This window comes from Epinephelus fuscoguttatus, linkage group LG24 (genome assembly GCF_011397635.1).
Source record: "Epinephelus fuscoguttatus linkage group LG24, E.fuscoguttatus.final_Chr_v1".
Classification (NCBI taxonomy): domain Eukaryota; kingdom Metazoa; phylum Chordata; class Actinopteri; order Perciformes; family Serranidae; genus Epinephelus; species Epinephelus fuscoguttatus.
In genome coordinates, this window is record NC_064775.1 from 15,609,319 (window position 1) to 15,636,842 (window position 27,524).

General features: G+C 42.6%; 3 protein-coding genes across 4 annotated transcripts in view; 1 reads left to right on the forward strand and 2 right to left on the reverse strand.

The window, feature by feature from the left end:
- Window positions 1–10,965, reverse strand: part of LOC125885210 (semaphorin-5B-like) — a 50,210-nt gene extending 39,245 nt beyond the window's left edge. The window contains exons 1-2 of the mRNA XM_049570750.1: window positions 10,867–10,965; window positions 2,576–2,696 (exon numbers count right to left, since the gene is read on the reverse strand). The gene's annotated coding sequence lies outside the window, so the exon portion shown is untranslated. The remainder of the gene's footprint in view (window positions 1–2,575; window positions 2,697–10,866) is intronic.
- Window positions 5,004–16,719, forward strand: kpnb3 (karyopherin (importin) beta 3). The gene is made up of 26 exons (XM_049570749.1): window positions 5,004–5,147; window positions 8,068–8,148; window positions 8,987–9,179; window positions 9,271–9,373; window positions 9,501–9,597; window positions 9,684–9,788; window positions 10,447–10,569; window positions 10,678–10,798; window positions 10,886–10,973; window positions 11,078–11,184; window positions 11,270–11,394; window positions 11,499–11,588; window positions 11,682–11,855; window positions 11,958–12,176; window positions 12,270–12,353; window positions 12,442–12,574; window positions 12,655–12,776; window positions 12,934–13,030; window positions 13,131–13,303; window positions 13,415–13,526; window positions 13,642–13,697; window positions 13,797–13,919; window positions 14,060–14,279; window positions 14,369–14,597; window positions 14,684–14,825; window positions 15,599–16,719. Exons 1-26 carry the CDS (start codon window positions 5,067–5,069, stop codon window positions 15,683–15,685), a joined length of 3,285 nt encoding a protein of 1,094 aa, XP_049426706.1. The 5' UTR covers window positions 5,004–5,066; the 3' UTR covers window positions 15,686–16,719.
- Window positions 16,720–19,364: 2,645 nt separating this feature from the next.
- atg13 (ATG13 autophagy related 13 homolog (S. cerevisiae)) lies at window positions 19,365–27,471 on the reverse strand. 2 transcript variants are annotated; one of them, XM_049570754.1, is made up of 18 exons: window positions 27,311–27,471; window positions 26,466–26,546; window positions 25,643–25,723; window positions 25,384–25,503; window positions 25,171–25,217; window positions 24,667–24,807; window positions 24,490–24,530; window positions 23,507–23,603; window positions 23,283–23,390; window positions 23,075–23,162; window positions 22,804–22,902; window positions 22,352–22,435; window positions 22,069–22,181; window positions 21,785–21,926; window positions 21,575–21,652; window positions 21,369–21,476; window positions 20,664–20,792; window positions 19,365–20,561 (listed from the first exon to the last, which is right to left on the reverse strand). In XM_049570754.1, the coding sequence occupies exons 2-18, from the start codon at window positions 26,532–26,534 to the stop codon at window positions 20,484–20,486; spliced, it is 1,623 nt and encodes a 540-aa protein (XP_049426711.1). In that variant the 5' UTR covers window positions 26,535–26,546; window positions 27,311–27,471; the 3' UTR covers window positions 19,365–20,483. The 2 variants fall into 2 exon arrangements, with proteins under 2 accessions (XP_049426711.1, XP_049426712.1); XM_049570755.1 differs by lacking the exon at window positions 22,804–22,902.
- Window positions 27,472–27,524: the final 53 nt, after the last annotated feature.

Below are 27,524 nucleotides of genomic sequence, written 5' to 3' on the forward strand. Positions count from 1 at the left end.
GTGAGCTATGAGCAGGGGGGAGCTGCTAGACTAGGCTGACCAATGTGGGGGAAAATCTTATTTACACTTCCTATGTTGTTTATTTACTTGTGCAGAAATAGAAATGTAAAAATGAGAGACTGTGGTTTTCAGAGCAGTTAGCCTTTGAGCTATTTCTTGACTGGGGGTTAGGTTAGCATCTCAAAACTCCTTACCAAAACTGTCACTCACTTGTGATTAAAAGATTGGTAGTTTGAATCTCTTAATGACTGCTCTGTGTTTCTACTATGCTAAAAGGCAAAATCTCAAATATTGTTCACAGACTGCGGCTTTCCACTGAGTTTTCCGAGAAAATCACATAACTTTCCCTGAATAAATAAAGGTTAAACACACTCTCTCACACACACACACACACCATCTCAAAGACTAAATTCTGGGGTCTGTGAGTGGAGAAAACCTTAACGCCCGGCCGCCTGTCCATCAGCCCCTCAGCACTAAACTCGCTCTTTCTCTCCTCATCCATCTTTCTCTCCTTTTCCACTTCAGCCTGACCTCATGTGAAACTGCGGAGGTCTGTGGGTAACACACTCAGGCGTCCAGTTTAATGATTTAACGCCACTTCCATTTAGGGGGATATATTAGCAGCCAACACTTGTATGTAGTGAAAGCTCTTAGCGGCTCTGTTTCCAGTAAGCTGGTGTTTGAAAAGTGGTGGAAAATATAATAAAAAATAAATCTTCTGAACAGTAATGTCTTTGACCATAAAGTATCAATGAATACATCTAATATTTCCTGCATGGTTGGTCCTTGTCTGTTTATGACCACTTGCTAACTACTTTTTCTTAGAGGTTTCTGGATCTGTTTTTCATCCTCAGCCTTTGGCTTCCATTCATTTTACTGGGGTACGAACAAAAGCATGGCTGACAAAAAAAGGAAACATGATGGATTAAAGCTGATTAAACTGGTAATTACCTGCATTTTAGGTGCAAAATTGTCATGACCCTAGCTATTCGAGAGCCTTCACTTTGTCATATTTTAGAAAAGCACGGTAAGGGAGCCTAGTCTCTTAAATAGATTTATTAAGTTATTATTACCTAACAAAGTGAACAGTAGGCATGGGCTGTGTCAAGGTATTAAGGTTTACTTGGGTATTTATAAATCCCAAAGGTATTCAATACCGTCAAAAGAAGAGACGCTCCTCTTTTTAATAAACTGATACGAAGATGCTGTATTGAGGCGATGTGTTGTAGTACACAGTACGCACCACCAGAGGTCAGTCTCTACTGGCAGAACAGGCAGCTGAGCTGAGAACGATGGCGACTGCGAGCGGTCAGAATAACATTACAGGACTAGTAAAAAAGAAAAATGTGTTGTCACATTTAACTTTATCTTGCGTTTATGCCTTCCAGCTACAAAAGCAACTCATTAGCCTCACGATTTTATTCAACAAATCATCTCCGTTCAGCCCACCGATGTGTCGGTATGCACTATGGCAACAAGTGTCATTAGGTCCTCCAGCAAGAAGGGCGTTTATTTCCTATTTATTCATTATTCTATAGGCCATTAAGCACTTAAACCTAGCAACACTTGTCTAAGTAGACTAATTGCATATTAGAAACACAGCACTGTAACGATTTCAATCAACGATAGCTCACCTTTATTGTTTTGTTGTTGTTGTTGTTTCATTTTTAACACAAAACTGTAATATACCATATACCCCGTTAAAAATGTCAGGAAAGTATGAAGATATGAGACATTAAACTATTTACCCACGCCTAGTAAATAGTGCATTCATCAGTAAAAATGTGAAATTAAGGGTTTAATACATCTTAAAACTGAGAAATACCATAGCAGAACAAAAAATGGGACAAGCGTTCCTCTAGTTTTGACAAGGAGGATGGAGATAATTCAGGTGTATGTGTTCATTATGATAGTTTAAATGTGAAGGCAAAATACTGAAGCAAATCACAACTGTATTAGCTTTTAACAGGATCAGCCAGTGTATTCTGACATTATCATCTAAAACTTATCATGCATAATTTACTGTGAAATGTGATTAATAGTTACTGCAGCTCTGCAAACTGCCACTTTAAACAGGTGGCATGCCAGTCTCCATTTAATCTGTATTCATACCTTAAAGAGTACTTTTTGTGTTTATGAATGCTGATGAAGCTTCTGCAGCTGACATTTTAATGTAACTTTTCGTGTAATTCCCAAAACCTTCCTCTGCACTAATACACCGCGGTGCAACAGCATGATAGCACTGATATAAGAAGTACTTATTTTTCACTGTAGCACCAGAGCATGCGTTCCGATGTGTTTTTCAGAAATACATTTTACTGCATGAACTGCTGCACGGTACATGTAAGCCGAATTGGAGAGCGGACCCTAACCATGGGTTTATAAATGTTTTAAGGTTATTGATCGTTCCCTGAAAGCTCCGCACCATAAAAACTTATTTTTTGAATTGAGTTCGGTGTTAAGTCTTTCACCGCCGGGACTAAATGGAATAAAAAGCGATAACAAGTGTGGTTCTGTCTCGCAAAAGCTCACTCGTGAAATTAAGTTTGTACAACTAAATGGTTCTCGAGCTTACCTTTCACTTTTTATTCATCGTGGAAGTCCTGCTGCGAGTTTAATCAGTCAGGTTTCAGAGACGGGAGGTGGTGCAGGTTCACAGCAGCCCGCTATCCAGAGGTCTGGACTCTGCTGCGGCTCTGTGAACGGGAACAAGTTACAGGTTTAATTCAGACCAGTAGGGGTGCTGTCAAGAGCCAGGGTGGACCTAAAGTGTGATCAAGTCTGCAGCACCATCTGTTAGAGTAGGAGTGAGGCTCATCTGTATGAAAAGTGAGCAGCCAGAATATTAATAAAACTGAAGGATTTCACATGAGTGTGTGTGTGAGATGTGAAACAATCAGTGTGAAAAAACTGAGTTAACACTGCTGGCACAAATTTATGGTACAGATATCAATGTTAAAATAATAAAACTGACCCTTTGGTGCATTTGAAGACAAGTCCTGAGTAACCTAGTGTAACATTTTGAATGTTGGGAGAGAACAATAAAATGGGCAATGGCACTGGTATAAATAAATATAATAAGTTAAGACAAAAAAGACAAAAATCCACTTTACACTATTAACTTTTTCTTGTCCCGAAGGCCACCAAATGTCTTCCAAATCTGTTGCAGCTGTTTTTTTACATGGCCGATCTGATCTGCAAACACACAGGTGACTTCACTGGCAATGGAAAAAAAATGCATTGCAGTCATCACTGAAAAAGCATGACTGCCATCTGCTGGAACATTGCTCTGCAACCTGCACTGACATGGTTGAGCTGTTTACACAACTTGCTGTAATCATATAACTCACGTGGGCAGTATACTACGTTTATATATGAAGGCTCTTGTTGTGCATTTCATCCTAAAGTTTCCAAAGACACCAGACATGTCAGAGTAAGTGCATAGATCCAATTAGGTGTTGGAACAAGCAGATATAATATAATGTGATTATTTCTCACAAATTTTCTTTTATGGTTTAACATTTACAGAAAATAATACACTTTTATTTTGTATTCAAAACTCAATTAGAAGTTCAAAATATAATGTCCATAGGAAAAAAAGGCAACAAACAAATTAATTATAAGCTATTTTTTATTTTATTTTTTTATCAATTCCAATAATATTTTAAAAATGTTCAGTGTAAGTTATTATTTTTCACTTGAGCTTATTTCCTCTATTTACTGTGTGGGGGAGCTTACGTTCTGCAAATGCAATTAAAACTTGTGCTTTACAGGCTGATCCCAGTTATCTGAAAATGAATACAGTAAAAAATGGAATGGAATATGAAAAATTAAAACTATTAAAACTAACATTATCTAACTTATCTAGGTGAAGTTGTGGAGGTAACAAGAAAATAATGATAACTGTTGTGCATTTGAACAGCATATAAACCTAAATACATCACACCAAAAACTGTCATGGTGGAGCTCCATTAACAAAAAGTGTTCCTTGAAGGCAACATTTGAATTCTGACAATTTTATATTACTTAATTATCAGATAAAGTACATTTAACAATTAAAAATGACACTTGAGTTGTCTATTATTGTAAACCCATTTTATCCAGATTGTAAAATAACAGAAAGAGATGTTTTCAGGCCATTTTTGTGGAGGGAGGGTTGAAGCCCCGAAAAAGGGACACAACATGGCCTCCAGGAAGTCATGTTACAATATATACAGTGCAATTAGTTCCCTAAGGGCCATGGCTCTTTATTTTTTAAGTATTTCAACATAATTAAATATGGTGTGTGTGTGTGTGTGTGTGTTAATGGCCAGAAATGGGTATGCTATATGTAGGCAACATGGTATCATAGAGAGATAAGTAATGGTGGAAGAAGTTACAGATACTTTATCTAATATAACGTTATTAATTTCACAGTGTGAAAATACTCCATTACATAAACCCCACTTACTTCCTTAAATAGTAGCTCAGAGAAGTACTAGTGGTAAAATGCACTTAGAATGTGTTAAAGTAATATTACTTGTGCTGTGGAGTCCCCCTGTGGAGGACTTTATTTAAAAGTAACTAAAGCAAGCAACTATAGCTGCAAAATATAGTACATTTTATAGTACAATACTTCCCTTTAAACTGTAGTGAAGTACACGCCTAAACTAGTAGCTTAAAATGGAAATACTCGACTTAAGTAGACGTATCGCAACATGGTACTTAAATACGGTACTTGAGTAAATGTACTTAATTACTTTTCACCGCGAATATACACGTACAAAAGCAAAGCGCTGACTGTGTTTTGCTAGCAGTGATGTGGTAATTTCCCGCGCTTTAGCAATTCATTATTAGCTAACAGGAACAACGCATTCACTTTTCTGTGTGGCCTCTATCCAATAGGAGCCGAGAACCCGTGTGAGCCAATGAGATGCGTTTGACACACGTCTCTGGTCCAATGACTGACGAGTAGAGTTGATAAAGCAAGCCAATGAGACGCTAGCAGCATTGTGTGACCGAAGCAGGGTCTGCCGGGCTCATTTCGCCGCTTCTCCACCCGGCTGGTCTTTTTGGATCTCACTGCAATGGCGGAACAGCAGCAGCAGTTCTACCTCTTGCTGGGCAACCTGATGAGCCCTGACAACAACGTCAGGAAGCAAGCAGAGGTGAGAGAACGAAACGGAGCCGATTTTGTGGGTGACAAGTACGGCTGTGGTAGAAAACAGTGCGGTCGGGGTTAGCAAAGGCTAGCCGCCTAGCTGCCCAGTCTGGCCGCGCGCGCAGGAAGCTTTCACGTCAGGCTCGGTAGCCCACGTGCAATGTGAAGCCGACACCGAGTTACTAGTCAGCTAAGGCTAACTACCTCCACCATGTTGCGTAGTTATGTGAACATAATGTAGATCACACTGATAGGAGCCCAGTCGTGACTCCGTGGGGTTGTGCGTGTTTGTGTCACACTCAGTCGGGCTGATTGAAAGCGAAATGTTCCGTTTGTTGGGTACCAATCCCAAATTCTCCAGCTGACAGTGAAGCTAGCCTTCTAGCTGGTGGAGTACAGGAAGTAGCATGAGGCTAAGGAACCTATACAGTGTTGCTAGTTTCATTAGCTAGCAGGCTAGCGCTAACAGGGTGTTCCTTACAAATACGAGAAGGAATTCAGAGATTAAATACCGATATATATGTCACGTTATTGACGTAACGGTTAACAAACAGTTGGTCACGTTACAGGTGAAGTTCATTCAGATAGCAAGACACGTTAGCAGTGCTTGAGCAATGGCCTTCAGTCATTTTATCCGAAAGTCTGTTAAACACAACTGTTTAAAATGTGATGTCCTCCTCGTTTGGTTTAACTTTACACACGAAGTAAATTATCTCAGTTTCAGTCACGTCACCATCACAGGCTCGTCCCGGTTCATCCCCTCACACTGGATTAGTTCCTCCAGGGGATTTGTTTGGGCTGAGTCTAGCTGGCCTATTCACTTTTTCTCCCACCACGATTAGCCTCTTGTCGCGGCAACGCATTGTTACCACAGTTTACCTCTTCAGCACCAGACTTTTGGATGGGGTGGTTGAATCTTATCACACTGCCCCCCCTTCACTGGCCGTCAGCGGTTTTCTTTATAAACCACAGACTGTCCGCCGCGATACTAAGCTCATTGGATTTCATCCTGTATAGAAACTCTCCCTTTCTGTCTTACACGCACAATGGGAATTGATCCATCTGTAGAGGAGTTTAAACCCATATATTAACAGCTACAGACCACAGCTACTAAACATTTGTAGGTGTCCCCATTTTACCCCATTCAGACATGATGAGAGGGATGGCAAGATATGAAGGACAATATTGCTGCGTTCTTAAAGTTGTGAGATAACAGTCATCTTGAGGTTGTGTGGGTTTTGATTAGTATATTTTTAGATGATGGCACTTTGTCCTTTTTTAGACTGGCTAATTAAAGGGACAGTTCAGTTTTGTTTTTTTTTAATGGGGTAATATCCATAGATAATATATTACAAACAGTAGATGGCAGTCAACATGCCCACAATTTGGAGAAGCAGGCTGGAGTCTGACACAGAAGTTAAGCAATGTACTGCAGTGGATGGGGGCCAGCAACAAAACATAGCCACCCAAAAAGTCAATATTAGTTAACGTGTATGCTAGATTGCGAGTATTGTCACCACATTTCATCAATGTCACACAGTGATTTCCAGCTGGAAAATGTAGCTGTTACATTACTCGCTTCACAGCCAGACTCCATTGAGGAAAACAGTGATTTAACATCGCTGAACACAGGCACTGCTGGTCTGCTGCTGCCTCGATCCCTTAGTTTGTTTGGGTTATTGTGTGACTTTGGCAAACTGGGGTCATGCTGAATGCCATCTACTGTGCAACCCCACTTCAAAAAATCCTAACCATTCCTTTAATGATTGATAAAAGCATTTGAATGTCATTTGATGTCAGGCAGATGAAGGAAATAACTTAATTATAAGTCAGACATTGCCTTTGTTTACAGTTTCCATTAAAATGTCCCAGGTCAGCAATCAGGTTTCTCTGCCACCATACTGTTGCCACACTGATGCTCCTCCCTGTCCTGTTTTTGTCATGCAAGTGTGTACTCTTTTTAAAAACACAAATGGAGGAAACAAAGTTCTTTGTTTACCATTAGCTCTATTGCACATGATCATCTGATTATACACCCAAGGTTGCACTGCATCCCTACATAGCATCGTGTGTTTGCATTTCTTTGGTGGCTTTAATGAAGCAGCTGAAGACCAAAGCAAATGCATCAGAACTGCAAGCCTTATTTATGTTATATTCCCCCCTCTGAGAGATTCACGTCCCATGATATTGAATATTTGAAGCGTCCAAACTGCTATAATCACTTTGTGGCTGCTTCTTTTCGCCAGTTCTTGCTTTGCTATATTTTAACTGATCCTCTGATGGGGAAATGTCCAAATCTAGATGAAGTGAAGTTTTTAATCAAATAAGGAGTTGGCAGTCAGACGCAAACTTGGATGATTAATGAACACTTTTGAGCTGCTTCACAAAAAGTCTTCCGGTGTCCTGTGGAAAACTTTAATGTGAAGCAGCCTCATGGTATTTGTGATGAGTTCACTCAGCAATGAACGTCAGCTGGAATGGAAACTAAACCACAAACCAATGATTCCCACATAAATTGCTTGTTCTTATCTATGAATTTAAAGTTCTATTCTGTTGTCATTATGATACACAGCTCGTAAGTGTACGTGTGTCCCACTGAGAATAATTTCTTGCCTACCAGAGAAACCGATTATAGTGCAAGTGTGAGGCCTGTTTTACAGTCAGTCATTAACACCCAGGGAATAAAACCAGCTTTTTAATAGCCACGCCCATGTTTTAATTCATCCATAAAGACTGATGAAACTGTGAACCAACCCCAGCATCTGTTGCAGTGTGGCAAAATTGCGCTTCTGTGACTGCGACAATGTGAACATGAAACTCTCACTGGTGCAAATTCATTTTTCATGGGGCTAAAGTCATGCATCTGCAGTGCTTACATCTGTAAGGCATGACTCACCCACACCACTGTCCATTCATTTTCCTTGCAGGAGACCTATGACACCATCCTGGGCCAGAACAAGATCACATTCTTGCTGCAGGCTATCAGAGATGCATCTGCTGCAGAGGAGGTTTGTACACGTAACACTTGACATATCTGTGGCTCCTCAGTTTGTTTGTCTTCACATGTTTAAGCTTTGATGGACTGTGTGCCTCGCTTAAAACTTGACTTTAAACAGACACCTGCTAGCCAATTAGAAACGAGTATTATCACCAGGCTTGGTATGAACTTTTGTCATGTTGGGAAGGAAAAAGGGTCGGAAGCATTCATACTGTCATTGTTGAAGAATAGTGCAGAGGCCATGTGATGTAGCATCCTGTCCGCATTACTGTAATATCTCTGCTATGAAAAGATGCCACATTGACGGCATTTTAGGAATGCGGTCCGGCCATCACATGTGGTCCCTCGCTACGGCCTGACACCAGGGCTCGTTATGAGTCACGGTTTTGGCATTTAGGCAGTTTACTCTGAGTCCAGCAGCTGCTTGGTCCCTCATGCTTTCTCTCCTTTTCTTTACCTCAAGGCTGATATTTTTAGAGCCTTGAAATGGGAGCAGGCAGAGAGGTGCTTGGCCCAGGGAGAGTGACTTTGCTTTTTGAGATGCTGCTGGTTTTGTCTGTGGTTAAATTATTTTTTTTAGAGTGACCATTGACTATAAACATTTCATTACATGTTTAGCAGCTGCGATCAAACTGTCTGTCCAGTGACACTTACTGATATCATTGTGTTTTATTAAAGGAAAGCTGTAATAAAATGGGGTTAAAATCATATTGGGATCAAATAAATACTAGAAAAGCCGCTCTGCCTGACCAAACCAGAAACTAACAATCTGTTAAGTCATGGTGTCACTTTGGGGCTGTGGAAAGAAGCATTGCATAATGCTGAAACCAAATATTCTGTCCACTCAGGTCAAACAGATGGCGGCGGTGCTGCTGCGGCGGCTGCTGTCATCGTCCTTCGAGGAGATCTACCCAGGCCTGACCCTGGAGATGCAGACGGCCATCAAGACGGAGCTGCTGACCAGCATCCAGCAGGAGACCTCGCCAAACATCCGCAAGAAGGTCTGCGACATTGCGGCAGAGCTCACCCGCAACCTCATCGGTAATGCCCCTCTTCTCCTTTATGTACTGGTCTTGTGTGGACGATTTTAGCCATCATCACTGCTCATCCTCTCACTTTGTCTTTGATCCAGATGACGATGGGAATAACCAGTGGCCTGAGGTGCTCAAGTTTCTCTTTGACTCTGTCAACTCGGACAATGTTAACCTGCGAGAGTCTGCTCTGCACATATTCTGGTGAGCCCCTGTTCGCTTTATCCCAAATCTTCTATTCAGGCCATATAGTTACACGATTAAGTCAAACTGTTTGTATGTTTAAACTGAAGTGCTGCTGGCTGACAGTTTTGTGTCCTGACCTGTTTAGGAACTTCCCAGGAATCTTCGGCAACCAGCAGCAGCACTATATGGAGGTTATCAAACGCATGCTTGTTCAGTGCATGCAGGACCAGGCAAACCCACAGGTACAGTCTCACAAGAGCGGATTTGGGGTAGTTAGATTCCTGGTTTATATTCTTGTGCATTAATTTGTTTTCCACTTATCCTTCAGATTCGCACCCTGGCTGCTCGGGCTGCAGCATCCTTTGTCCTGTCAAACGAAAGCAACACAGCACTGCTGAAGCACTTTGCCGACCTGCTGCCAGGCATCCTGCAGGTAAGACACCACAGCGACCTCTCAATTAGTTACTGATGCTATCTGAGTTTTCCCACAAGTTTATCGTCCAGAGCAGTGTTTTGTGTTGTGTGTTTTGCACTGGCAGTGAAGGCTTTTAAGCAGTCTGTAAAGTTTTCTACACAAGCCTCTTGAGACCGAGTAATGCAAGCTAAATGTTACATGCCCTGTAGTTTGATATGTATGCATTAGCTAATGCTAGTTTGGATCATACAGTAAAAAGTCCAGGGGAAAATGACACCCCGTTTGACTTCTAGAGCGGCTTGTTGCTCTCTATATTGTGTGCATAATTGTATAAAGTCATTATGTGGAAAGTAAATAAGGAAATTCATCTGCAAATCGTAAATGGAGCTTCAAAATAAGAGCTGCAATGCTTGTTTGCCGTTACTGAGAGGCGTAGCGAGGCTTCTAATTCCTACTCATGCTACAGTATGTAGAGATGACACTGCTTGCATTGAGGAAAGAGCAGCTAAGCTCTATTGCAACAGTGTTTCGTGAGTATTTTCTTGTTTGTGACTCATGATGGTAGGTGGAGGTTAAGCCCTCAGATTGCGGTGCTGGTGTAAATTCAGCAGCAGCATGCCCCTGCCGAATGAATGCATTTGCAACACTAACCCCAGCGTCTGTTGTTTCTAATCAGGCGGTGAACGAGTCGTGCTACCAGGGAGATGACTCCGTGCTCAAGTCCTTGGTGGAAATTGCAGACACAGCACCCAAATACCTGAGACCCAACCTGGAGGCCACCCTGCAGCTCTGTCTGAAGGTGAGAGATACTATGTAATATAGCAACGTTTGTTTTTGCATGGAAACTTAATTTAAGGGCTTGTTTGGCTGTCAGCTCTGTGACCGACATGTTGCCTTGTCTCTTCAGCTGTGTGCCGACACCAACCTGACAAACATGCAGAGGCAGTTGGCGCTGGAGGTTATTGTCACCTTATCTGAGACCGCAGCAGCCATGCTGAGGAAACACACAGCCATTGTGGCTCAGAGTGGTGAGAGTCTGGATCCCTTAAAATGACTTGCGGTCACCTAATGAAGTTGTATAGAATAGTTGTAATACTTGCGCTTTGTGTCGTCAGTGCCCCAGATGCTGGCTATGATGGTGGACCTCGAGGACGATGACGAGTGGGCCATGGCTGATGAGCTGGAGGATGATGACTTTGACAGGTAAGACACAAATCCACAGTTTATATAGTGTATCTGCAAAGTGCGCAGAGGTTTCAGAATGTGATTGTACACTTGTGTTGAGTGATTTTCTTGTCACTCACCAGTAACGCTGTGGCTGGGGAGAGCGCCCTTGACAGAATCGCCTGCGGTCTGGGAGGGAAGATAATTTTGCCCATGATCAAACAGCACATCATGCAGATGCTGCAGAACCGTAAGTTAACCCGCTGTTAATGGAATATATTTAGTCACACATGTAAAACATGAACATGAGATCAACCTACTGTGTTTGTCACCAGCTGACTGGAAGTACCGCCACGCTGGGCTGATGGCGCTGTCGGCCATCGGTGAGGGCTGCCACCAGCAGATGGAGGCCATCCTCCAAGAGATTGTCAGCTTCGTCCTCCTCTTCTGCTCCGATCCTGTAAGAGACGACTTGATTTACTTATTTAGTCGCTCATATCACAGGACTTGTGTTCACAGTTCTTATATCATGGTAGTAAGTTTGGCTTCCTTTTCCCTCCTCAGCACCCAAGGGTACGCTATGCTGCCTGCAACGCTATTGGACAAATGGCCACAGACTTTGCACCGACCTTCCAGAAGAAATTCCACGACAAGGTAACCAATGCATCCGTTTAATTTAATGCCATAAATTAGAGGGGAAATGTGATGCAGGAGGAGACTCTGACCCTGCGTCCTCCTCCCTTCCAGGTGATCTCAGCCCTGCTTCAGACCATGGAGGACCAGAGTAACCCTCGGGTGCAGGCGCACGCTGCCGCCGCCCTCATCAACTTTACAGAGGACTGTCCCAAAACACTGCTGATCCCTTACCTGGACAGCTTGGTGCAGCACCTTCACGTCATCATGGTAGCCAAGCTGCAAGAGGTACAAATAATCCATACATTTGATTTGGTAAATTAATAGGAACATTTATTTTCTGTTTATTGCTGTCAGAATTCTCAAGTGCGTCCTCCTCTGTCTTCCCAGTTGATCCAGAAGGGTACCAAACTGGTCCTGGAGCAGGTGGTGACGTCCATCGCCTCGGTGGCTGACACAGCCGAGGAGAAGTTTGTGCCATACTACGACCTGTTCATGCCCTCCCTCAAACACATCGTGGAGAACGCCGTGCAGAAGGAGCTCCGGCTGCTTCGCGGCAAGACCATCGAGTGCATCAGCCTCATCGGCCTGGCTGTCGGCAAGGAGAAGGTACACCTGCACTGGATGTGAAACTCTCCACAGAAATCTTAAATTATGGTGGCTGCCATCTTCACATATGTCCTCTTTTTGTTCTGTTGCTAGTTCATGCCAGATGCCTCCGCCGTCATGCAGCTGCTCCTCAAAACCCAGACAGACTTCAATGACCTGGAGGATGACGATCCTCAGGTGGGGACGTAACTTTTAACCATCCATTTCTTTTTGACCATTGGAATATGGTGAACCCGTCGTCACGTTTTTGTTGCTTGTGGTTTAGATCTCGTACATGATCTCAGCCTGGGCCAGGATGTGTAAGATCTTGGGCAAGGAGTTTCAGCAGTACCTGCCTGTGGTGATGGGGCCCCTGATGAAGACGGCCTCCATCAAGCCTGAGGTGGCCCTGCTCGACAGTAAGTAACACAGCAGTTGTTTTTAACTAACAGACTTTTGGAAAATGCAGTATCTGAATATGTTCATCTCTGCCTTGTAGCCCAGGACATGGAGAACATATCAGAGGATGACGGCTGGGAGTTTGTCAACCTGGGAGACCAGCAGAGTTTTGGCATCAAGACAGCCGGCCTGGAGGAGAAAGCCACTGCCTGCCAGATGCTGGTGAGTAGTTCAGTCCACTACAGCAGGAGAGCTCTGAGACGCATGAGTGTTATGCCAGACTGTCAGGATCCTGAGGGGGGTCGAAGGCAGATTTGGAATAGAACCAGATGTTACTGAGGTCATTGCTCGTGTTTCAGCCCTCTGTGCTGTGTTCCAGGTGTGCTATGCCAAAGAGCTGAAGGAGGGCTTTGTGGAGTACACGGAGCAGGTGGTGAAGCTGATGGTTCCTCTGCTCAAGTTTTACTTCCATGATGATATCCTTTCGTACTGGACTTTTAAACCTTTTTAAATACAAATGCTAATATTTATAAAAGAATGTGGGATTTGATGGTGGCGTTTCCTTAACTGTCTCACGTGTGCGGGTGGCTGCAGCCGAGTCCATGCCCCTGCTGCTGGAGTGCGCACGGGTGCGAGGACCCGAGTACCTCACCCAGATGTGGCACTTCATGTGCGACGCTCTCATCAAGGCCATCGGCACCGAGCCAGACTCTGATGTCCTGTCAGAGATCATGCACTCTTTTGCAAAGGTAACTTTCCTGAAGTTTTCCATTTGAATATGTTAAGGAATGTGGCACAGTTTCTGACCTGACTGAGGGTGTGGGGTTTTTGGTTTTTTTTTTTTTTTTAAATATTCAAAGTGCATTGAGTTGATGGGAGACGGCTGTCTGAACAACGAGCATTTTGAGGAGCTGGGCGGCATCTTGAAAGGAAAACTGGAGGAGCATTTTAAGAACCAGGAGCTCAGACAGGGTGCGTCTTCACTACAGCCGTAGAGTTGAATTTTTACAATTATCCCTGAAACAAAACTCATATGAGAAGTGTGTTTATACCCAGTCCTCACAGAACACTTGTTTGTCCTTCACAGCCAAGAGACAGGATGAAGACTATGATGAGCAGGTGGAAGAATCGTTACAAGACGAGGTAAAGGAACTGTTATGAAAACCTTTTGTCCGATAACTGTTCCATCTGAAACAATGGTGAGCCATCAATTTTTCTTTTTTTTTTTTTTTGCTATTCCAGGATGAGAACGACGTGTACATCCTGACCAAAGTGTCCGACATCCTGCACTCAGTGTTCAGCAGTTACAAAGAGAAGGTGCTGCCTTGGTTTGAGCAGCTGCTGCAGCTCATCGTCCAGCTAATAGTGAGTACTTCCTGTTTTCAGATCGGCAATGACTGAATGAATCAATATATCTGTCTGCAGTGATGTTGTGTGCATTAGTATTTATTCTGTGTCTTCACTTCAAGTCCAGAAATTGAAATTGTTCTTCTTCTTGTTTTTAGTGTCCCAACAGGCCGTGGGCGGACAGACAGTGGGGTCTGTGCATCTTTGATGACGTGGTAGAGCACTGCAGCCCCGCCTCCTTCAAATACGCCGAGTATTTCCTGCGGCCGATGTTGCAGTCACTGTGCGACACGAGCCCAGAGGTTCGGCAGGCAGCCGCCTACGGTGTCGGTGTCATGGCTCAGTATGGAGGAGAGAATTACCGCCCATTCTGTACAGGTATTGTCTGCCGCTTGTCTTCACCTGCAGTGTTGTTGGCAGTTTATTGCTTTTCGATAACTCTGCGTCTTTGTGTCTGTTTGATCCAGAGGCCATCCCCCTGCTGGTCCGAGTCATCCAGGCAGCTGACTCTCGCTCAAAGGAGAACGTCAACGCTACAGAGAACTGCATCTCCGCTGTAGGAAAAGTCATGAGGTTTCGGCCGGAGTGCGTAAACGTTAACGAGATCCTCCCCCACTGGCTCGGCTGGCTACCGCTCAACGAGGACAAAGAGGAGGCCGTGCACACGTTTGACTTCCTGTGTGACCTCATTGAAAGGTAGAGCTGTGGAAATACCTCGTCATTGGTTTTAAACCTGGGGATGTTCAAACTTGTAATTCATCCTTTCCGTCGTCTCTCCACAGCAACAACCCCATCGTCCTCGGACCAGACAACGCCAACCTTCCCAAAATCTTCCTTATTATCGCAGATGGAGTTGCGAACGAATCGGTTAAGAGTGAAGACGCATGCAGCAAACGGCTGGCAAATGTCATCCGTCAAGTACAGGTGAGCGTCTATCTAAGTCTTAAAGAAACCAAAGAACTACATGTGTAGTTGTAGTAATTTGAATTTGCGAGGACTGAATTGCCACAAGCTTTAATTTTGATCTTAATTTATCCGTCTTTTGATTTCTTTTTAGCCCTATTTACATAGAAATTGTATGATAGGGCCCCTATAGATAGCATGCTGATATCCCATAAGCAAAATAAAAATTTGTGTGACATAACATAGACGTCGACAGCACTTTGTGACCAGTAACAATGGCATAACATGGAAATAACAATCATTTACCGTCCCGTTATATGGTGGTAGGTCTGATGGTAGGGAGCTCCTGGGCCTCATCGTGTCCCCAGTATGTGGACATTTTCAGCTGCTGTTCTTCGAGTTAGCTGCTAAGGTCACACCCGTCCCATCCTGCCAGCTGTCCCTTTTACACAGACATCGATATGGCGCTGGCTGCTGCAGGCTCTAAGGCGAGACAACCTTGTCCCCAGTTCCAGAGAATAACGGCGCAACATTCCCATCGAAATCTTTAAAACCCTATACTGTCTTTACATTTTAATCGCACTGAGGGGTTTGTAAAATATAACTATCTGAAATTAATCACCATATTCCTACCACTGCACAGGACCACATACGAATTTACTACTTACCTTTATACTTACTTGCAATGCTTGAATTTAAAAAATGTTTTCTCTTAAATGTGGTTAAAAATGATCTGGTCTTAAAATGCCTTCAATGGAAATGTATGAAGCTGACCCTTGTGTTGTGTCATCCAGGTGTCAGCAGGGTTATGGACACAGTGTGTATCGACACTGAACGAGACGCAGCAGAAAGCCATACAGGACCTACTGAATACCGCCTGAGCCTGAACCCCCGGTCACCTCCCCGCTCTCTACAAAGCCCATGAAGAAAAGTCAAGCTCCTGGACCTCCTCCATACACTCCTCTTCTTTCTCCTGCTCTGATCTGTAGTGTGTAAGGACGCCAGCCTTCACAACCCCATCACCACCCCGACCCCACTATTATATAACCCCGCCCACATTCAGCCGACTGGGGGAGCAGGTTGGATATTTATGACAATGGAGGACATTGGCCATCCACCTCAAAGACTTTCACCCTGTATCCGAGGAAGTGGGAACCAGAGTAAAGTGTCCCCGTCTTATCGGTCTTCTATCTGGACGTTTTGTTTCCAACCATTCCCTGATGTTTGACTTTGTCTCGCCGTGCCCAGAGGGACTCATTCTCCACGTCGCCCAACACAAACTCATTGGACAGTCTCAGAGGGGGCCACAGTGGGGGGAAATGGGGACAGGACATTCTCGTGGACTGAGCAATTGAATGAGGTGGAAATGCACACTGGGCGATCACTGCCTGTCTCCTGTGAATTTATTTTTCTTTTCTTTTTTTTTTGTATTTTTATTTTGTTTATTTTCTCGTTCCGTGTTCCCGGCGTTACCTGGGGGGAAATAGACTCTGTGTGCCACAACTCAGAGGGGATGTTTCAAAACGTAACGGCATGTTAAGTGGCTAACTCTAGAAAACATAAATAGTTAGTTAAATTACGTCATCGTTGTCTGGGAGACTTGATTTAAGCAGCTTTCTTCCATAGCCTTCCAGATAGCTGTTCACATGATGAGTCTGAAGATGAAATGTTTGCTTAACGGTTCTCAGCCCTTTAGGTAGCAGTGTCAGAGTAAGGGGCTCTCGGAAAGAGGAGCAATAACCTGTAGTTGGTCACAGCCAGATGGTGTGTGTGTGACAAGTCGAAGGAACATGAATTGTAGAGTATTTGTAAACTGCGTGCTACCATTCTCTTAACTTTATGGTTTCGACCCTTTGCAGCCCTGCAGGTATGTGATGGAAAATACCAACAATAAAATTCCATTTGAGAATTCTGACACGTTCTTTCCTTTGATTCATTTACCTTTCTGAAGGAATAGTTTAAAGTACACTTAAATGACAGATGTGGTTCATTCAAAATCTAAACTACAATCACCACCCGTGGTTGTTTGCCTCTGCTAACCAGTCAAGTTGCAGTTTATGTCCATGTCTGTCCAGACTTGTATGTAGTGAAGACTTTGAAGGAATTCAGTTAAAGCTATCAGGTGTATTTTTGCCGAAATGTACGTTTTTATGCCTCTACATCTGTTCATCACATTCTCGTGAACAGTTCTCTCAACAACACAGGAAATTTCTTCAAATTTACCACAAATGTCCACTTGGAGCATATGAGATGTGTGGTCGAAGGTGAACTTCAGAATTCCTACACAAATGATGAGAAAATGTACATTTGGCACAAACGTTCACTTCGATCAAGAATGAATTTATTAGACGTTAGTGGTCAAAGGTCACTGTGACCTCACGAAATACATTTTTGGCTTTAGAATTCATATGCTCATTATGGCCGTCTTACACAAATGTCTTACAGGATAAAATAATGAAGTAATGACCTTTTGTATCCAAAAGGTCAAAGTTCAACTTGACTGTGACATCACACTGTTCTGCAACACTTAATTGGTGACACTAATCTTGGGTGTCCAATTTGAAACTGCTGATTGTGTAGATCTTCTGTGCTGCTGCATGTTTTCAGACATGGATATAAACAATAACTGCAACATGACGGGTTCATGGAAGCATACATACAACCACAGGGCGATATTTCTAGTTTTACTACTGACATGTATGATTCCAGTGACGAATTTCCAGTGAGAAACATGTCTTGACTTGGACACAGTTTTTCCAGAGGACAGATGACTGATAGAGCTTATAGGGTTAAGCTGAGAACTCAGATGAAACAAACTTTTTAGTATCGTACGAGTAAAATGTGTCCATATAGGTACTTGTGATGGAGAGTCTTGATTTGGGTAGCTGTGTTCAGTATCTTACTCTTGAGATTAAAAATGATCTGAAGCTCAATTCAGAGATTTTTTTTTTCTAATTATTTTTTGAGATTAGTAATAAGTATAGCACCTTTTGATCAACCTATATCAATTTCAGGCTTAAAATAACTTATGGTTAAATCCCACCCACTTCAGCTAAAACAGTGGCCATTCTGAGTACATATACAGACACAGCTAAGAGTGTACTTGCTCATCCCTAAAAGCTTGTCACATAGGTCAGCAACAATCACCTGAAGCTCGATATCAGCAAACCCAGTGATCCTGTCATGGACTTCTGAGGAAAGGACTCAAACTTGTAGCTGTGACAGTTGACTATACTTTGCCAGTTCAGTATCTGACCGTTACAGCGTTTAATGATGGCCAGAAAAGTGTTTCTGTAAAACATGATGTCACAGTGAAGTCGACCTTTGACCTTTTGGATATAAAAAGTCTTCATTTTATCCTCGTTTCACGTGTGTGAAATGTTGCCATTATTTACAAATGAATTCTCAAGTTATGGCAAAAAATATGTGAGGTCACAGTGACCTTTGACCACAAATTCTAATCAATTTATTTTCGAGTTCAAGTGGACCTTTATGCCAACTTTTAAAAATTCCCTCAAAGAAATTCCCTTAAGGTGTTCCTGAGATATCACATTCACAAGAATAAGACAAATGGGGTCACAAAGGCCTTGACCTTTGACCACCAAAATCTAATGAGTTTGTCATTGACTCCCAAGTTGAAAAAAAAAAAAAATCCCTCAAGCTGTTGAGATATTGCGTTCACAAGAATGAGACTGATGAGGTCACAGTCTAATGAGCTCATTGTTGAGTCAAAGTGAACGTTTGTGCCAAATTTAAAGAAAACCCCTCAAGGTATTCTTGAGGTATCACTGTCACAATAATGATCGATGAGGTCACATAGACCGTGACCTCATCGATCATTATTGTGACAGATGCCTGAAGTTGTTCTTGAGGTATTGTGTTCACAAGAATGAGATGGATGTAAGGTCACACCAACCTTGACTTTGGACCTTTGACCACCAAAATCGAATCAATTCATCGCTAAGTCCAAGTGAACATCTGTGCCACATTGAAGAAATTCCTTCAAGGTGTTCTTGAGATATCACGTTCACAAGAATGAGACGGACAAGGTCACAGTAAGCTTGACCTTTCCCCAATGACCACCAAAAACTAATTAGTTCATCGCTATGCCCAGTTTGTGCCAAATTTGAAGAAATTCCCTCAAGACATTTGAGATATCACGCTCACAAGGATGGGGCGTACGTATGTTTGTATGTATGGACGGACAACCCGAAAACATAATGCCTCCGGTCACAGCTATCGCGGGCGTGGAGGCATAAAGATTAATACGGAGAAATTATAGCTGAAATGTAAATAAAAATAATGAAATTCATCTCTCATTATTTCAATTTATAAATGTGCTTTTGACTAACATTATGACACCGCTGTGAAGACACCATCAGTGAAACTGGCAACCAACCTCCACCAGCAGTGCTTCAGTGCGTAGGGTTCATCTCCTTATAATTTACATCCACCATCCATGTGCAGCTACCTCTATAAAACTGTCTACACCTGGTCTGACATTGTACACATGAACCTCTTTACCTGTTTGTTTGGCCCCAGGCACTTGACAGACATCGGTTGTTTCAACAGAGCAGCCATGCTTTATTAGGACATCTAGACCAACAGCAAAGAAAAGTTTAAATTAAAGCTTTCAACCAAACTCGAACAGTCATGGATGGTGACCCGGGCCCTTCTGTGGACAGCTGGAAATGTTTATCCGACCTTTACAAAACCCCCAAAATATACATATGCATGTTGTTCAGCCTATAGTAAATACGCTCAGGTGCCGGTCTGTTAGGTAGCTATAACTAATGCAGTCTAATACTATAAACTGGCATCAGAGTGTAGTTCCACAAGTTGATTCAGCATGGAGAAATGTGCTTTCTGTACATACAAGGAGAGAATTTAAATCACGGCCCGTTTGCAAACATTGAAGTTGGCAGTTTATATACCCAGACCAGCTGGGAACACCTGGCTAGGTTAAATGAATGACAGGCTTTCCACTTCCAAGATGCCTCTGAGCAACACTCAACTGCTACTTGTCGATGTTGAGAACGTAAAGCAGGACATTTCTTGAACACAACACGTCTTGTTTGCAAAGGACTAGCATCCGCTGTGAGGCTAAGTGCAGTTTATTTGACTAGCTTTTCAAGATTTGAAGAACTTTCACTGATCTTTCACCTCCGATATGATCAGACAGGCTATCACGTCGAGGAAACTTTCAGCAGTGTTCAGCAGGGAGGGAGGGTGGATCATTTATAGTGAGCTACGGTTTACAAAAAGTGCAGGTAGTATGTCCTTGAATTGCATGGCTGTCTAAAGTGACAGAATTGATTGAAATCCTGATTAAACACTGACGACTAGAGCAGATTTGCGCCACATAGAAAATAATAGTTAAATTAACACTACCAGACCAGAGAGGGGTGTATGTCAGTGTCAGAGATAATACAGTATTTACAGTGATCTGTACAAGCTGGTAAGCGAGGTGAACGTGCCTGACAGGGAGGTAAGGGAGGGTGATGTCAGAGATGAGGAGCTTCACATTGAAATATGGTGATTTAGTCTGATTCTCACAGGACAAACGATTACAGAGCCTTCAGTCTGCGTCTTCCTTTCATTCCTTTTTTTTTTCAGTGTCATTTGCCACCATCCATTAAGTCTTTTCTCACATGTAGTACTCCTTTCTTCGCTCCTCCCCTATTGGAGCATGTCCACAAAAGCATCAAACTCATCGATGTTTTTCTCATACACGGCCAGTTTCTCCGGCAGCGAGTCCTGTGGACACAGAACGCAAATCGCTGTTACAACTCACATGCATTCAGTTTTGCTCTACACGTTGAGGCTTTATCATCAGATTAAAAACAAGAGGGGTGTTACCAGGTCGTCGGCCATCGACTGGGAGCTGATGTGTAGTGAGAGGCTGGCCAGTTGAGGAGGGTTTTGAAACTCTCTGTAGAAAGTGCCCAGATCCATCGGCAACAAGTCGTCTTTAGAGAAGGCTGGACGCTGCACACAGAGACAATTTATTTTGCCATTAAAAAGTCTTACACACTGTTCCTTTAATTCATGAGCTTCTGAGATGCCAGTGGGAGGATTTTGTTGTCGCAGCTAACCGTTTCCCTTGCTTCCAGTCTTTATGCGAAGCTAAGCTATGCTAACCGACTGCTCTTTACAGCTTTATGTTTAGCATACAGAGAGGGGTATCAACCTTCTCATGTTCTGGGCAAGAGAGTGAGTGTGTATTTCCCACAATGTGGAACTTTTCCTTCAAGAATATAAAAATTTCCAGTTGAGAATAAAGAGCAAATGTCTCAACTTGACTGGAGTAATTTCCTCCAAACACCTCATCATTATCACACTAACTGGTTTTACACTGGCAAAAAGAATCAGGGCACTGTTCAGACTATAAACTTCTCAACACTTTCAGGCAGCAGTTCAGACAGCATTTCATTTCAGCCCCATGATGCATATTTCAGCACTTGAGTACAGTGACATATTGTGCTAATATATATATTTATGCCTATGGCGGAAAGTCCAAACTGTAAGGAGAGAACAGAAGAAAACAGAGCAATAAATACGTACAAAGTCGACCATGACAAAGTCGTCCTGCTGCCCCGATCCCTCTGAGCCCTGAGAATGGAGGCTGGCCTGCAGAGGTGACGGGCAAGGAGGAGAGTCTGGAGGCTGCACCTAAACACACACACAGAATACCCCAAATGTAGGAAATGTTTGTGTTTATATGATCCATGAAAGACAAGCCAAAGTATCTGCTGTATCACAGTAGTTACCATGGGATCATTCTCCTCTGAGTCTAGACCTCGAGGAGCAAATTCAGCAAATGGCAGGTCCAGACTGGCTGCTGTTATCTACACACACACATACAACACACAGCTAAAATCAGTGTACTCCTTAGCATTTACTTTTCTTTCATGACATAAAAAATGCGAGGATAACACTTAAGTATGAAGTCACAGAATCAACAGTCATATCTGACGTACCTGCGTGTTGGGTTTATTCACAAAGGCTCCGATTTTCCTTGTGAACGCATTGAGAGACTCCACAGGGTCAGAGGGAGAAACGCTCCTCCTCACTTCCTCCCTCCGTCTTTCTCCACTGTGCGACAGGCCGTCATCGTCACCACTGGGAAGACAGAGTTATTGTTTGGATATTGATTTACAATGTCATGTTTTATGGGGCAGAAAATTGATCGCTTGATTTGAGATTGAGGGAGAACGACGCAGCTTGTTAGTGCAGTCTTTCAGTGATGCCAGGAGAGAATTACCTGCTGCCAGGTGTGTTGGCGGCTTGCTCGACTGTCAGATGAGCGTCGGCTGCATGAGAAGGCTGAGTGGGAACCAACACAACCCCTCCGTGTTCCTTCCCAGCATGCAACGCCTAAGACAGAGGATCAAAGCAGTTATAGTGATGGGTAGAAATGTGTGATTTCAAATGACGCATACTGTGGGATATTAATCATATCAAAAACAGATTTGGAATATATATCTGTATGTATCAGTTTATATGCATGTGGAGGTGAGCTGCTTAGTGACGGACTGGTGTATTACCTGGTTTGGATTGGCAGCAGGATGACAAAGCTCAGCAGCTCCTGCTAGAGCTGGAGGCTGATATGATAACCTGGAAGCATACAGCTACAGAGAGAGAGACAGACAGAAAGAAGAAGAGTATTGATCACAAAATACTGCAGTGGACACACACACAGATTTGTCAGAATGTCACAGTTTTGCTTTTGAGATGGCTCAAAGATGAACAGGGTAACTACTGTGGTATATGTTGCGGAGATGGTAATGCATCATGACGAAAAAGGTGTACAGTGCATAAAGCAAGTGATGAAACTTTGAACACAGTCAAAAGGGATGATGGTAAAAATGATGCAACTCTGACACACCACAGAGCAACACACACTCCGAAACAAATGAGAAGTACAGTGACCAGCAGAGTTTTTCAGTGCAGTGTATCACACACAGTCATACTCTCACAGGGGCCAGCATAGACTCACAGTGTGAGTGACAAGTCCGGGAGCCAATGGAAGCGGCAGACTGTCCAGCGGGAGGGGCTTAGACAGTTTAGAGGGCGAAGGACTCAGTGTACACACACACTGAGATAGTGCCGACACACAGATAAACATACGATATAAAGACAACAGGAACGAAAACAGACAGAGAGAGAGAAGAGAAAGTGAAATAAAAAACAGCCGTGAAAATGGAGAGAAGAAGTCACAGGATCAAGAAAGAGACAGTGAAGAGGAGCGAGTGAGTGTGTCCTCTCACCTGTGAGGGAGGGGAGGTGGAGAATGAGGTGGTGCAGACCTCCTGGGAATCCTGAACTCCTGCATATCCGTCCTCCTCATCTGGAGCTCTGAACACACACACACATTATAATTTAGATGATTCAAGTTTTTAAAAACTGCAGCAAGAAGGCAGCAAAGTTATAAACCTCATTCTGGCTGCATTTATTTCCACAGCTTTCTGTTGCTACCTGTAGTTGCAGGGATGTCCCATGTTTGCAGGGCGCTGGCTGCTGCAGGGGGGATCCACAAAGTGATCCACGATGATCCCCATGATTGGAGCTGACCTCTCAAACTGTCTGCAGAAAGACAACATTTAAACAGTTGACTACTTATGCTCATTTTGACTTTAATTAGCAATAATAACTTTCTTTGCAGGAAAACTGTGTTGTTTCATATGTAGTGTGTTAGTTACCTGTTGGACATGAATGCCAGGTTGGTGCGGTAAGCACATGAAAGTGTGACTGTGCCGACAGGGGTGCCAACAACGCCGACACGCACTGTCTGAAAACCTTAAAAACAAACAACAAACTTGAGGATACAAGACTATCAGTTACGGTGAAGCAGTGAATGTGATTAAAATGAATTTATTCCACATGTTAGAGACATTTTCAGTGTACCTTCTCTTTCAATTATCCTAAATATGCTGCATTTGGTCTCATATGTTACAGTAATGTTTGCCCTCAATGAGGAAACTACTCTAGAAGGGCATGATTGCAACTTAGTGTTTCCTTTTTTAATGGTGTAACTCACTTTCAAGACTATAAAAACTGTACCATTATTGACAAATTTTGGTTCCTGAGCATCTTTTAATGTGGTGAGCACAACAGGGCAAAAAAGGCACAATAAACTTAATTTCTTTAAAAATAAAAAATAAAAACTAGAATGTAGTCTTATTTTGAAGTCCTTTTGCACCTTCGACTGTAAGGTTCAAGTACACCACTATGTAAAGCCTTATTTGTGTAATGTCTACAGCAGTGGTCCCCAGCTGGTGGGTCAAGGTCCAAAAGTTGGTCTGAATGGGCTGCAAGTGACTCCTGAATGTGTTAAGTTTGTTTTTATTTTGAAGTATAGTGAATTCGTGGCACAGAGCCTTTATTTTGAAGTACTGTTTCCTGCTGCAGAGTGAGTGATGAATGGACAGCTACTGGACATGGACAGCTACTGGACATAGACAGCAAACTAGCTCGACCGCATGGCCAAACAGAAGCATGACGTGGAATATATTAAACTATGTGGACCTTGAACTAAATGACTAAAGAGAAATCTGGACTCCGTAGCTGCACCAGCTGGGAGCCACTGGTCTACAGTGCAACACGTAGGCCTGGAGCTGTTAGTCCAGATGCTTGTTATTAGTGATTTACAACATGTCACTGAAGAAGCAGAGTTTACAGTTACCTTCTCCTAATCCACTCAGCTGAACTTCTCCGAAGTAAATCCTAGACATGAGAGAGGCAGAAACAGGTGGCGATGTATGTCATCCATCCATTAAATGTAACAGGAGTCAGATCAAAGCGCGTGTAGCTTGGCAGTTGAACCAGCTGTTTAACAAGGAGACAGGTGGAGTTCACTCACCTGTACAATATGACATAGTCATGTCCCTGCTTTCTAGATAGTTTATAGGCAGGTGTTACTCTGGTGATGGCCAGCAGAGACTTCAGGAGGACAGACAGACGGTTGTAGACTGTATATGACACCTTGATGTCCTTATCACACCTACAGCAGAGACAGAAATGACATTGACTCATAACAAGTGAGCAGTGTGGTGATAAGTTAATAACAGGGTAAAGTTACCTATATTACAATTAGTCAACCAATCCAACACTGACTTGTCGAACAGCTCAAGATTCTTTTAATGATTTCCTTCAGTGTTTTTATGTAATCTTATTATGTATTGAAATTTCAACAACAGCAGCACAGTCATGGGGGGTCTACAACCTTAGATACAGATCTGTGGTCCTCCAAACTAATCATGTACACACTGTAAAATTTTATAGAGGCAGAGAAACACGTCCAGCACTGACAAACCCATTATTTTTATAAACATTCCTTTCACATTTTGCCATTAAATTCACCCACTTTTCATTCATCTCCAGGCACCAGGTCTCTAACTCCATCGAGTCACCCTGAATGAGACAGAGATAAAAGAAGACAACTGATTATTTGATCAATTTGAGCTTACATTACAGTCCTTGCACAATTTGAAGGCCTTTGAGTAAAAAGTCACTTTACAGAGTAAGAAAACTGACAGCAGTAGATGATTTGAGTTGGCCACATTGAGGGAGATTTTACCTCTGACGTCTTAAGGGAGATCTCCACACACATGGAGCGTCCGATGCCTGGAAGTTGGCCAGCCAGTGCCTTCTTGGCTTCATGGGTCACCTCTGGGATGTCTTTGATGGCCAAATTAAACTAGAAGAAATAATAATAACAACCAAAATGATGTTAATATACATCTTTACAGAAGAGGACCAACTGTCAAAGACAGCTACATGTGTATGTGTATGTACAGTAAATGGCAGAAGGTAAAAGAACAACTAAATTATTTTACCCAGTCAGAGCCAGTAGGCGACGAGGACGAGCGAGTGCAGATCTTCTCTCCAAGACGAGCTTGGACAATCACTTGGACCGTCTACAAACAGGACATAAGAAACCTTTACTAGTAAGTAGTGAAGGAGTATCAGCGACAGATAACAGCAATACAGACATTTTTTATGGAAAGACATGTTGCTGTTGAATATGTTTAAATATAATTTTTCAAAACTAGAAGATATAGCTGACACCAAAGCTGATATCAATTCTGATAATCATTCTGAGTCTTAATTGATCCCTGTGGCAAGCAACAGTTTTATTATTGCTGTGAAGGAACACTATAAAAAAGGTATGCGTATGAGTCTTCTTCATAAAATACAGCATGCTTTGGACTGTTTCTTCCTCTCCACAATGACTCCTTGTTGTAAGTTTCCAGCAGCACAGACACATGAGCTTGACCTATTTGTTTCTCAATACCCAACTGTCAGAAAAGCATGCCTTCCTCAGTGAAAGGAATTGCTAAGCTTAGAGGCATACAATTCTAATTGATCGCACAATCTGGAACAAGATCTCAATTCACATCCTTATGTGTGGAGGCAAAAATATCAATAATGTCTCTCATAACCTGGGCAAATAAAACCCAAACTCTCTGTGCGGATAGCTATCAACAGAGAAAGTGAGAAAATGTTTTAATGAACCAACCATTTAAGAAGGGTGGCAACAAAACAAAGCCACTAGAGTGCACCCCAGGCTTCAAAATATTCCTTCAGAGACCTGCAATCACAGACGTGACATTCATATCCTATGTTGGGAACAGGGGCATTATAATACAGGCTTCTTACCTTTAAAGCAAAGAACTTAATGAACTTGTCCAAGTCTTTTTTATCCTGGGGACTCAGGCCACTGTCCATGTTGTCACGACCCTGCAATCACACAAGATAACTCATTACAGATACTGAAAACAGTGATCATAATCCACTATAACTGTAAGAAAATTATTTTGAAGATAACCAAGATATAGTTGCAGTTATTTCAGTAATTAGGTCATGAATCATAATAAATTTGCCAATGCACCCAAAATTATGCTTAACTGATTTTAAATGCAAACTTTAAATAGCTCATGACATGAGGTAAACTGCAATATGTATGAATATTTACACAGTGCATTCACTCCTCACGTTTCATATACACAAACAGCTCAGTTACCAAAAGCCCAGCCCAGTATGGACCAAAACAAACCATTTTCACCACATATGTAGCACTCTGCTAGCTAACAATTTAATGAATGCTAAAAGGAAGCAATATACAACACAATGAGAATGCTTCCTTCGGTATTTAACCGGAATAACAATGCTGTTTTTAACCCTCCATATAGCATCTGTTTATGTCACCAGATAGCAAGTGAGGCCTCCACGTTGACATGAAATTGTCCGAATATAATTTCGAGGTCATGTTCCACGACATAACACTGACAACCACTTAAATGGTGCACCACACCACCTGGCAAATTAATAACATAAAATGTCGCCATTTCACTGATATTGTCTTGACGTTTATGTTTCAAAAAGAGAAGGCACAGCCACTAGATTGGTGACTCACTGGGCAACTAGCGTTAGCCTGTGGCTAATGTTAGCTAGCTAGCTAAATACCACGCACTTTAACTTCCCAACAAAACGGCAAAACTTACATTAGCTTTCCCCTTAGCAATGTAGCTTCAATTAAGCGTTAACTGATATAAGAAAGGTGGCACGCAGCGCGGCGCTGAACAAACATTCACACGTCCAATCCAGATGAACACAACGTCAGCAGAGACTGTGCTACTTTTCTGTTTATCTTCTCCATGTCGACGTGTTTGGATAGCAGCACTTTCACAGAGGCACTTTCGTTGATTTTTAAAAAAA